Source organism: Papio anubis, chromosome 9 (genome assembly GCF_008728515.1).
Source record: "Papio anubis isolate 15944 chromosome 9, Panubis1.0, whole genome shotgun sequence".
In the NCBI taxonomy this organism is placed as follows: domain Eukaryota; kingdom Metazoa; phylum Chordata; class Mammalia; order Primates; family Cercopithecidae; genus Papio; species Papio anubis.
In genome coordinates, this window is record NC_044984.1 from 114,480,245 (window position 1) to 114,492,252 (window position 12,008).

The following is a 12,008-nucleotide window of genomic DNA, read 5'->3' on the forward strand; positions in this document are numbered from 1 at the left end:
CCTGTGACCAACACTTACTGGAGTTCTACTATGTCAGACCCTGTGCCAAGGCCTGCAAACACAGTTGGGAACACCTCTCATAAAGTGTCGATGCTGTTCTCCCAAGCAGTCTGGGGACTTACCTCACGCACATACTGGTTTCCATCCCCAAAGCACAGGAGCAGATGAGGCAGCACGTGAACCACGTACGGCTCAAAGAGCTTCCCCAGCATGGTGCAGAGCATCTCAAAGGCAAAGAGGGCTCCTAGGGTAAAAGAAGGTGGGACGGCTGGGAAGAGAATGTCCCCTGGGGATAGCCACAGAGAACAGAAGGGACAGCAACCTCCCTGCCACCTCCCACCCCTCTAGAAGCAGGACAGCCGTGGGACTAGTGGCTGCCCCATGAGGAAGCAGCACCCTCTGCCTCAGCTCAAGAAGCCCTAGAGCAGGAATGTGGCTGGGCGGAAGGGAGGACAGTGCAGGGGAGCCGCCTTCACTACAGTTAGAAAAGCCAAACCTCGGCAGGGCACGGTGGCTCACGCCCATAATCCCAACACTTTGGGAGGCTGAGGCGGGCAGATCACGAGGTCAGGAGATATAGACCATCTTGGCCAACACGGTGAAACCCCGTTTCTACTAAAAATACAAAAATCGGGCCGGGCGCGGTGGCTCAGTTTTCCAGTAATCCCAGAACCAGGAGGCCGACGAGCGGATCAATGCAGGCCGGTGGAGATCGAGACCATCCTGCCTAACCCGGGTGAAACCCCTGGGCTCTACTAAAAACTACAAAACTAGCCGAGGCCGCTGTGGCCTGCCTGTAATCCCAGCATCTCTTTAGGGGAGGCCGGTGACGGGCGGATCACGCAGGTCAGGATCGAGACCATCCTGGCTACACGGTGAAACCCCGCCTCTACTAAAAATACAAAACTAGCCAAGGAAAGTGGCGGGCCGTGGTCCCCAGCTACTCGGGAGGCTGGAGGGGCAGGAGGAATGGCGGAACCCGGAGGCGGAGCTTGCAGTGAGCTGAGATCCGCCACCGCGAGATCTGTGCCTGGGCGACAGAGCCAGACTCCAGTCTCAAAAAACTAGCTGGCTGCAGGTGCATGGGACATGCCTGTAGTCCCAGCTACTCGGGAGGCTGAGGCAGGAGAACTGCATGTAGAACCCGGGAGGCGGGGCTTGCAGGAGCCGAGATGTGGCTACTACACCCAGCCTGGTAACAGAGCAAGACTGGCCTCAAAATTTACAAAATCCTAGCTGGTGTGGTGGTGGCACCTGTAATCCCAGCTACTAGGGAGGCTGAGGTAGAGAGGAACGCTTTGAACCTGGGAGGTGAAGAGATTGTAGTGAGCCAAGATCGCTACTTCGGCTATGTAGTGGTGGGACCTCGGCCCCCAAAAGCCAAACCTCTCTAGCAGGGTGGGTGTTGCTGAGCAGCCTCCAAGTCCACGGAAGCAGGCAAGGACCCGCTGGTTCAGCCACACACAGGGGCCCCTCCGCCAGGGGCACACACACACAAGCAGCAGCCTCCACTTGGGGTGCCAGGGTCAGATTCCTTTGGCAACCTGGGGACCGACTTCCCATACTGGGCAGCCCCAAGCTCAGAGATGCTCACCCTCTCGCCGGCGGAAGTTCTTCTTATCCTGGATGGCATCAGTCAGTGCTGCCATCATCTCCTGTTGCTTCAGCGAGAGGATGCCCAGGCCCTTCACCAGGCCTGCCAGCCCATACGCGGCCCCTTTGCGCTCTGCGTACTTGTCTGACTCCAGGAGCTGCTGCATGAGCCTCTGGATCATCCCTCCAGCGTCCTCCTTGATGGCTGGCACAAGGGGTGGCAAACAGCTGGCCACGGACTCCTGGACCTGGGGAAGGGCCTGCCTGTCAATCCTGTGGCTCTGCTGCAGCAGTTTCATGGGGTCTGACCATCCTACACAGCACCCACAACTATATGTCCCACGCCCCATCTCAGCCACTGCCTGCAGGTGTCACAGGACACCAGAGAAGCAAACAGGTACACACCGTGTTGTATACCCCTCAGGGTGCATACTACAATCTGCTGACGACAAAAGCTTCAGCCCATATAGTCCCATTTCTGGTCTGAATGGAAAACCCAGGCCTGGGCAGCGGGGTAGGCAGCCAAGGAGGGGATTCTAAAGACTAAATCCACTCAGAAAGCAAGCTTCCAGAAAAGTGTGCTGCTTTGCTTCCATAAAAACAGCCCGTGTCTCTGTTTCCAAACTTGTCAAAATCACAGAGAAATTGGGCAGGGCCTTACAGGACCAGGCACAAATTGAGCGGAACCAGAAGACAATCCTGTCTCCCAGCTGTAGCTCACTAAGCCCAGCTTGGGAGCAGCAACCCTGATGCCACGCTGGCAGGTGCCCAGATGCAACTCTTTTGTTGTTTGGGCTTTCTGACACCGTATTTGACCACAATTTTGGAAACTGGTTTTCAACTGTGCATTCTTTTGGTAAAGTTTTTTGTTTTGTTTTTAGAAATAGGGTCTTACCCTGTCACCCAGGCTAGAGGGCAGTGGCACGATCCTCATTCACTATCACCTTGAATTCCTGGACTCAAGCAATCCTATTGCCTCAGTCTCCTGAGGAGCTAGGAACACAGGCATGGCCTCCACCTCTGGCTAATTTTTAAAGTTTCTGTAGAGACATGATCTCACTATGTTGCCCAGGCTGGTCTTGAACTACTGGCCTCAAGCACCCACCTCACCCTCCTAAAGCACTGGGATTACAGGCATAAGCCACCACGTCCAGGCCAACTGTTCATTTTATGAGGATACTCTCAGTGGTCCAAAACCCAAACCACACACACACACACACACACAAAATACATACATATATATATATATATATATATATATATATGCATGTTTCTCAAAACAAAGAAAAATAAATTTCTTTGCACTGTAGCTTAGAGGCTACATTAAAATGCACCTGCAACACATAATCAACACATGTAAAGGGCCAGGGAAAGGCTTGACATAAGACAAAGCCTGATCTTTTAATTTTTTTTCCCCCTTTGGATCCCCAGTGTATGTTAGTGAATAGAAAAAATAGATCTAGGAGGTCTATTAGAACAAAGTAACAAAGAAGCTCCCTCCCCAGGGGCATTCTTGACTATAAACCAGGTGAGTAGAAAAAAAATGAAACTATCTGGGAGGTCTACTAGAACAAAGTAACAAAAAACTCCCTCTCCAGGAGTGTTCCTGACTATAAACCGGGCTCTCCCCTGGGAGAACGGGTGAATCCTTACCAAGAACTGGGCTTTCCAGGCCCTGACTGTCTGATTCCTCCCCTAGTATCCCACTGCCTAACCACAGCCGGGTCCCAATTCTCTAACTGGCATGTGGGTCCCAGGTCAAATGGCAGGTACCTGCTGGGAGGGGGTAGAGAGGGCAGCGATGAGCTTGGCAACAATGGGCTTCACTTTGGGGTCACTCTTGTCCAGGTGCTTGGCCAGAGAGCCCATCAGGACCACCACACTCTGTCGCACAGCATCGTAGCTGGCATCATTGGGCGCGTTCTTCAGGAACTCCTCGAATACTGGCAACAGTGAGTTGACGTTCTCCTGGAAAGCCAAACCCCTCAGAGCCTCAGGTCAACCCTATAGGCTGCATCTGGGGACAACAGTCCCTGCCCTGAGGACCAGGACCAAGTCTAGCTCCGGGACAGGCATCCTGACATGCCAGCCAGCGGCTCTTCCCGTTTTCTGGCAGGACTGCTACAGACTTAAAAGAATTTAACATACTATCGTGGTCTTTTTGGCTCAAAGTGCTCTGCCAGGACTCCTGGCACTCAGCATCTCTGGCCCCTGCTCAGCCCTAGAGCCTGCCTCCCCCGTGTCTCCTTAGCAGGCTGGGACCCCCTTACCTTCCCGTGGGTGTTCCCCGGCTGGGACCCCCTTACCTTTCCGTGAGTGTTGAGCGTTGCGAGGGCTGCATCCAACATGCACTTCCGGACATCTGGGTGTCGGTCGTTGAGGGCATCAGGGACAAAAAATTGAAAGAGTGGCTTCACCTGAGAGCTGTCCAGATACTGGGAGAGCTTGTTGAGGGCCAATGCCAAGCCACACCTGGGAAAGAAGTGGGAGCACATCAGGAGGGACAGCTAATGGGCCTCCTCCGCCAGTGGAACCTCTGCTGGTGCATGGTAAGGACAGGGAGCTTGCCTGAGGTAAACACTGTTTTGCGGGCAGAGAACAGCATGAAGCCCACCACCCAGTGCTCACCCAATGTTCTGGAACAACCCGCTTGTCATATGGGGACCTGCCATCTGCCCTGATTTTACCTCCTACTGGGTGAGCAGCCCTGCATCGGTTCCCTCAGAGAGGAATGTGAGTGCAGTGCTCACCCCTCTACCTGCAAGGCAGGTCGTAAGAGAAGACAGAGGTAAAGGAACCAGATGCAGAGGCCTGTGGAAGTGAACACACTCTCCAAGGGCAAAGTGGTATTATTCTTTCCAGTCATGGAGCAAAGAATCTGTGTCCTATCCCTGGCTGATGGTCTGGAATGAAAAATAAGCCAGGATGGCCCATACACCACCCTACACTGACACACAAGGCCTCACGGAGTGGACATGGCCAGGATGAGCCATTCAGAAAACTAACACCCTCGCCTATTTTGTGCCTGCTCTGTGGGAGGCAAGCGTCTTTCAAGGTCCCACTTGCTCCCAGACATCTGTCTAATCCTCCAACTGCTACTCATGGGCTCTGTGGAGAAAGGCTGGTAGCTTCTGTTATTGTGCCCTGCATACAGATGAGGAAACAGAGGCCTGGGGAAAAGGAGAAACATGCTCGCAGTCACGCAGCTAGCGCAGGAGGGGCCAACACTTGAACTCACGCCTCCTCGACTCTGAGGGAGGTCCTGCTCTTTCATTATCCCATGCTGCCTCCTCTCAGCACCCACCCAGCCAACCTACCACATCTCAGAAAGGTTGGAGTAGAACGAGGCTAGAACAATTGTTATACCTGGCTTCCCACTGATCTGGAGGAGATTCTGAAATAACTCGTCCCAAAGCATCCAGCACTGGGGGTGGCCGCTGCAACAGACAAGTTGGTAAATGCTTTGCAACGGGCAGATCAATGACCTGGGCACCAGGACTGTAGGTGGGAAACTAGCCACAGCTACCCTGAGCCACCGTGAGCCCTGAGATTCCTGTCTGGAGCAGTAAGGGGCTGAGCAGAGACCCACCCAACCACACACACCCAGACTGCATCAGGGCTGCACAGTCACTCACGTAGAGCTTCTCCTGGTAAATCTCCATGAGCCTGCCCATAACCTCCGCTGCCTGCCGCTGGTAACGTGCCACTGCTTGGGAAAGGGCTTCGGCCCCCGCCTGCCTTACAGCCGCCTCATGATAGATCACGTCATCGATCAGCAAGGAGCAGAGGTCTGGCTGCAGGTCTAGGCCCATCATTGACCAGAGCCTGTGGGAGATGCACAGTGGGGACTGCTTAGACAACGATTCGCAGCATCTGCCCCGCCAGCCCAGCCCCCCGCCGGCCCAGCCCCCTGCCGGTCCAGCCCCCCGCCGGCCCGGCCCTTCTTCCCACTGGAGGCTGAATACGCTGGGTTCCGTTATTTCCTAAAGGAAGAGAGGATGGAGCAGGAGAAAATGACATGCTGGCTCTCTCACCTCTCAGCCAGCTTCCGGATCTCCTCTTCCTTGTCAAACTTGACCACCCAGAGTCTCCGCAGAAGGTTCAGGCCATTCTTCTCATCAGTATCAGGTGCTGGCAATACCATGTGGAGTTCCATCAGCCCCTGGAAGGGGTGGGATTGGACCACGTGAGGCACCATCTTTCCGAAGAGCCTCTGACTTGCCTCCTCACCTCTCTCTAGGCTGTACCGTCCAAGATGGAGCCACTAACCACAAGTGGCTAAAGTGAAATCAATTAAAATTAACTCTAAGTTCCTTAGGGTGTGAAGTGGTAAAATGTTTTTTAATGTGAAAATTAAAACGTTAAATAAACCAGACAGATAAAACTTCAGAAAAAGTGTGTTCCTTTAGTTCAAATAATTTTTAAGGAAAAAGTTACCATATTGTCATCATTTTTCACATTTTACCAAAAGCCAGTGAAAACTGTCACATATCAATAGCAGGAGGCTATGGATCAGCAGGTAGGAACCACTGTCTTACCACTCCAAGGGGATGCTCTAGTTTTTGGTCCAAAAGCCATGAAAAAAAGCCAAGTACATGGCAACGGGCTAAAGAAATGAACTCCTCGAGGCCGGGCGCGGTGACTCAAGCCTGTAATCCCAGCACTTTGGGAGGCCGAGACGGGCGGATCATGAGGTCAGGAGATCGAGACCATCTTGCCTAACACAGTGAAACCCCGTCTCTACTAAAAACTACAAAAAACTAGCCGGGCGAGGTGGCGGGCGCCTGTAGTCCCAGCTACTCGGGAGGCTGAGGCAGGAGAATGGCGCAAACCCGGGAGGCGGAGCTTGCAGTGAGCTGAGATCCGGCCACTGCACTCCAGCCCGGGCGACAGCGCGAGACTCTGTCTCAAAAAAAAAAAAAAAAAAAAGAAATGAACTCCTCCTGCAAGTTAGGTCTGTCTGTGGAAGCACCAAAGTCTACATTCCAGTTTAAAAATTAAGTGAAGTGTTCCAAGGTAAAGGAAAAAATACAGTGATACATCATGACTGCTTAGTTTTCTGATTCTGAGAGAGACCCCAACCAAGTGACTTCTTCTCTTTGCCTCTAGGCCTCCCGCCAGGGTGAGGGACATTCTCTTAAATGCTCATCATGCAATTTGCACTTGCATAGAGTGACAAGGGACACTGCAGAGGCTCTGTGAGAGACTGAGCACACACCCGGAGCACGGTTTCCCGCACGCTGGCACACGGGGACTGCAAGGCACAGAGCAGCACGTCCACCTCCTCCTGCTCTGCAAAGGCACAGCCATCATCACCACTGCTGCTGGCACACAGGGTAGTCAGGGTGTCTGAAGCCAGAACCTAAGGAGAACACCAATCCACTGGTTCAGTCGGCAAATCATTTACTACTATGGGGCCAGAGAGGGATATGCACTGAGAATGGCCACCCCTACAGCACTGCAAGGGCTAAGACTCCAGCTCCAGTGGCAAAACCCCTCACTAGCTAACAACAGTCAGGCTGGCTCTCTAAAGCAGTCTTTCTACCAAAGTCCAAAAGTGAGGGCTGAAAGGAAACTAGGACTCCACCCTTTATACTGGGACCTGAGGTCTGGGTCACAAACTGAGTCACAGCAACAGCCAACTGAAAACCAGGTCACCTGTAAGCGGGGCGAGCCCGTCCCGATCACCCAAGTCAGAAGACGCAGCATGGCCACTCGAGGCAGCAACTCTGGACCATTCTAGGAAAGAACGGCAGGTAAGTCGAGATGAGGCTGTGGGGAGGTCTGTAACCCAGGCGGCCAATGACAGGGCATCCCCTCACCCACAGGGGAACATTCTGGATCATACCGGCCCCACCATAGAAACCTCATTAGGTTTACAGTTAGGTCCACAGGTGCTAACCCCGGTCAACCATGATCCTCAGGAACTAAAAACTAAATTCTGAAACTTGCTTGAAATTCACACTACGAAACCCAGAAAGACCATAAACATATGAAGAGACATTCAACTTTGTAAGAAATGCAAAATAAAATGAGATATCATTCTTTCACCCATCACTGACGATATTAATACTATCCGAGGTTGCATTAGGCTTTGAGAAAAAGAAAACTCTTGGTGACAGTATAGCTCAGAATATGCCATATAATCTAGTAATTCCATGTCCAATGAACCTGTCCTAAAGAAACGCTCGGCCGGGCGCGGTGGCTCAAGCCTGTAATCCCAGCACTTTGGGAGGCTGAGACGGGCGGATCACGAGGTCAGGAGATCGAGACCATCCTGGCTAACACGGTGAAACCCCGTCTCTACTAAAAAATACAAAAAACTAGCCGGGTGAGGTGGCGGGCGCCTGTAGTCCCAGCTACTCGGGAGGCTGAGGCAGGAGAATGGCGGGAACCCGGGAGGCGGAGCTTGCAGTGAGCTGAGATCCGGCCACAGCACTCCAGCCTGGGCGACAGAGCAAGACTCCGTCTCAAAAAAAAAAAAAAAAGAAACGCTCACACTGGGTAAGTAAGCGGCATATATATACCAGAGGGCACATCACAGTGCTGCTCAAAACAGGGAAAAGTTAGAAACAACCTTAAGATACTCATCAACAGGTAAAGAATTAAGTAAAACATGATACATCCATAGTGCAGAATCTCATGCAGCCAACAAATTCAATCAGGTGGACTGATATGCAATGGGATGGCAGGAGAGCCAGAGTCTACAGTCATGTGAAAGAAGCAGTCTGACCCGTTTTTGCCTTGAAAAACCCACAACACTGTGTGAGGCTGCTGTTGGTATAAACATACACCCTCTATTTCCCCACCAGAACTGTTCATGAGACAGAAAGTATCCACAGGCCCTGCCTCCCTGATCTCCTTTAAACCAAGGGGAGAGAAAAGCTTCCTTGCCAACCTCGTCCACTCGTCCGGGTGGGGTGCTGGGGGAAGCCCTCAGTTGGGCGTGGACAGTGAGGATCTGAAGAATCTGGGCCATCCGCTCCTCCTCCTCCTCACTGTGGTGGGACATCTCGGTCAGCACCATCTTCAGAAACGGGAAGACTAAGGAGAAGGCTGGCGCGGACAAGGGCGCAGCACCTGTGAGAGTGAGAAGCAGATAAGATCCTGCAGGCAGGGCAGGGACCCGGGCCACTGCTGCCTATTTCCATCCTCAGGGAAGGTAGGGAAGGGATAGGCCAGAAGCCCGTTCTGACACCTGGAAGCACAGGGCACGAGGACGGAGACAGCAGCTGGTGGTCCAGTCTAAAACCAGTTCTGCTACTACTGCCAAACACTTCCCAGTTCCAGGATGTGAGCATTAAAACAAAGAAGGGGACGCCAGTGACAAAAAGTAAACACTCAACTGGGCTCACAGCAACTCACAGACTACCAGGGTTCAACTCAGAAATTCTCCATCTGGTCCAACCCCCCCAGGCTCAGGAGGCCCTGGGTGACGCTGTGCCTCGAGCAGCATTCCTGGCACCAGCTCACACGGCCTGGTGCCCCTGATCCCGTCCCAGCCCTTACCTGGCTCCCCCTTGCCCACCCTGCTGGTGATGGTGTGGGTGTGCAGCAGCGTCACTGCCCTCTTCACAGCCACCGACAGCTCTTCCTGGCACCAGGACTTATCCAGGACACACTCTGGCTTCAGCAGGCGCAGGGTTACGTGGCTCACCAAAGTGCCTGTGTTGAAGAGGAGAGACCCGGCAGGGGATGACACACACAGAGGTGCAGAATCCAGCCCAGGTTCAAACAGGGGACCCAGTGCCTCACTCTTCTGACTTAAAAAAATCTGCTTCGCCAAAATGTCCCCAACCTAATTTCTTACTTGATCTTTGTGACAACCTCAGAGGGCAGGTAGGAACTCCCTTTGGACATTCAAACAATGACTACGCTGACAGGAGACAAGGGCCACCGGAAGGGTCATCCAGCCAAGAGTACAGCTCTATCTGTGCAGCACCTCCACCTCTAAGCAACAAGCCCAGACAGCCAGGTGACACTTCTGGCAGATTCCATACGCACCAGCTGACTTTTCCACTCAGAACAGTTCCCAGATTCTGGCCTCACTCATGGGAACATCCTCGTTAGGTCAGGATAGAAGTCTGCTAAAGGCCATTAACCAACCCACAAAAGCAAGGCCACCAGAACTGCCAGCCACCCTGCCTGGTGTTTGTTTCTCCAGAGCTAACAGGAAGCTAAAGGTCACAGGGTCCTCTGTTCACTGCTGTCATGTGGCTGCTCAGGAGACCTGGGCTGGGCTGAGCCACCACACTGCACCAAACCATCCTCGCTGCCACTGAACTTCTGACTTCTTAGTTTTAAAACTGGTACACAAAGATCGAACACTGACTAGCATCTAAAATCTGCTCCTCAGAGGGAAGGCACAGATGTGAAGTGGGAGAGAAGAGGAGGCACCACGTCTCTCCTGAGCACATCCAGCTTGAGCCTCCAAGGCTGCTTCCACAAGAAAACAAAACTCAGCAGCTGAGGCCACCACCCACCTCCCCACAAGCACTCAGGGGCACCCCTGGACCATCCCTGCAGCCAGCAAACAAGGACTAACCCAAAGCCTTGAGCCTAGAGGGCATGACACAGGCAGCCAAGGACAAGAAGGGGTTCTTGATCCTGGGAGCAGCCAAGGGAGACTTCAGCAAGGGCAGGAAAGAGTCGACCAAAACAGGGATGTACTGGGTCAGGCTGGATGGGTTCTTGACCAGGATGATGTCCAGCAGTCCAAGTGCCGCCTCCAGCTCCCCATCCAGCTGCAAGCAGAGTTGCCCAGGAGGCAGGTCAGCAGGGCCCTGCTTGTGACAGCAAGGAGCGGGACCAAGCTACCCAGCACTCTTCCGGCGTGAGTATGTGGCGGGGGTGGCCACTCACCTCCTGCAGCCGCCTCCGGACCTGCGCCTCCCTGTCCAGCTGGGCCTGCAGCATCTCCTTCTGCTTGCTGGTCAGCTGCACCTCCTCTTTGATGCCTTTCTTCTTCTTTATCTCCTAAAGGGGATGGGCAAACCAACCAATCTCATCTCCAGGGAACAGACCTCCCTCCCCCACAGAGGAAGGCGAGCTTGCTTCCACACAAACAGCACCACGCCAGCTCTAAGTCTGTGAGTTGGGCCTCTGAACCCACCATGTGCACCCCCAACCTCCCACAAAGTCCAGAGCCACCTCGTTTCTATAGAATGGAGACAGTAATAGAGAAGTAAGCTCTCCCACAGGATAAGCTGAGCCTAGAAAAGGCCTGCTATAGTGGCCTAAAACAAGAAGCCACAGAACTCACTCACTCATTCAGCAAACATTTAGTGAGCACCTGCATTGTGCCAGGCACTGTTCCAGACGGCAGGAATACCGGAGGGAACAAGATCAAGTCCCTGCCCTCACGGAGCTCACAATCTAGCCAGCGAAGATAGACAATAAACAAGTAAACCAACACATAAACCAGATGCTTTTGGGTCACGACGACTGTTAGTAAAGAAACAAATATGATGCTTAGTCACAGGGAGGAAGGGTGGAGTCTACTTTCGACAGAGTGAACAGGCTGGCCACCTCTCTGAGAAGGGCACATGTGGACTGAGATGTGAAAGACAAGAAGAATCCTGCCTTGTGAAGACACAGAGAAGGGCCAACGCTGAGACAGGAAAGAGTCCTATGTGCTCTGCTCCTGTCAGAACCCGCTCTGCCCAAAGCTGAATTCAGCAATCAAGCCAGGATTCCCCAGAAGTCCCACTGTACCAGGCGCTGTGCCTACTATCAGGAGTCTAGATGGGTCCCAGCCTTTAAGGAAGTTGGGGGACAGACATGGAATTCAGCAACACCACTTAGCAGAGGAGACATGTGCACTGCCGCCAGCACCCAGCAGAGGAAGAAGCTGGATTTGAGTTGTGGGTGGAAGAAGCTATGGAGCAAGGGTGAAGGGAGAGTGTGCCGGTGCACCAGACACTGGTCAGAGACATCAGAGGAGTGTGCCATGGGCCTCAGGATGATCCAAGTGAACAGCATATATGCAGTAGGGAAAGCCACCAGCCTGAGGCCACCAAGCTCAGCAGCCACCTTCTGCGAGTGCCTTCGTGTACTCACCTCCTTCAGCTCCAGCTCGATGATCTGCTCTTTGAAGGAATAAGCTTTGTTCTCTCGCTTCATGTTGGCCTTTTTTATGCTGTCCTGCTGGGCACTGAAACACCAGAGTGGGTCATCAGCCAGCTTGAAAAGAACCGCAAGGCCTGTCAGTCTCCCGCCAGCCATGAAATTCCAACTAGCTGTTAAGCACTGTGCGCCAGCAAAGTGCCGGATACTGGACACACTTTAGTACCCAGGACCTACGCACCATGCCGGGGACACAGCAGGCCCTTAGCCAATGAATGGATAGGCTGTTGCATTCGACCCACAAGAGGTGCTGGCTCCATCCTACACGCATTCCCTTGGGGAGCAAAGGA

The 12,008-nt window shown here is 53.2% G+C and overlaps 1 protein-coding gene across 6 annotated transcripts in view; it reads right to left on the reverse strand.

Moving 5' to 3' along the window:
• Nucleotides 1-12,008, reverse strand: part of GCN1 (GCN1 activator of EIF2AK4) — a 67,678-nt gene that overhangs the window by 23,041 nt on the left and 32,629 nt on the right. For all 6 annotated transcript variants that reach the window (XR_004176217.1, XR_004176218.1, XM_031650812.1 and 3 more), the window contains exons 22-35: nt 11,653-11,746; nt 10,456-10,569; nt 10,139-10,337; nt 9,103-9,258; nt 8,492-8,673; nt 7,252-7,332; nt 6,812-6,955; nt 5,628-5,755; nt 5,229-5,418; nt 4,960-5,030; nt 3,900-4,065; nt 3,367-3,561; nt 1,595-1,841; nt 123-244 (exon numbers count right to left, since the gene is read on the reverse strand). Coding sequence is in view for 4 of the 6 variants with exons in the window: in XM_031650812.1 (XP_031506672.1) it covers nt 123-244; nt 1,595-1,841; nt 3,367-3,561; nt 3,900-4,065; nt 4,960-5,030; nt 5,229-5,418; nt 5,628-5,755; nt 6,812-6,955; nt 7,252-7,332; nt 8,492-8,673; nt 9,103-9,258; nt 10,139-10,337; nt 10,456-10,569; nt 11,653-11,746 (2,089 nt within the window). In the remaining 2 variants the exon portion in view is untranslated. The remainder of the gene's footprint in view (nt 1-122; nt 245-1,594; nt 1,842-3,366; nt 3,562-3,899; nt 4,066-4,959; nt 5,031-5,228; nt 5,419-5,627; nt 5,756-6,811; nt 6,956-7,251; nt 7,333-8,491; nt 8,674-9,102; nt 9,259-10,138; nt 10,338-10,455; nt 10,570-11,652; nt 11,747-12,008) is intronic.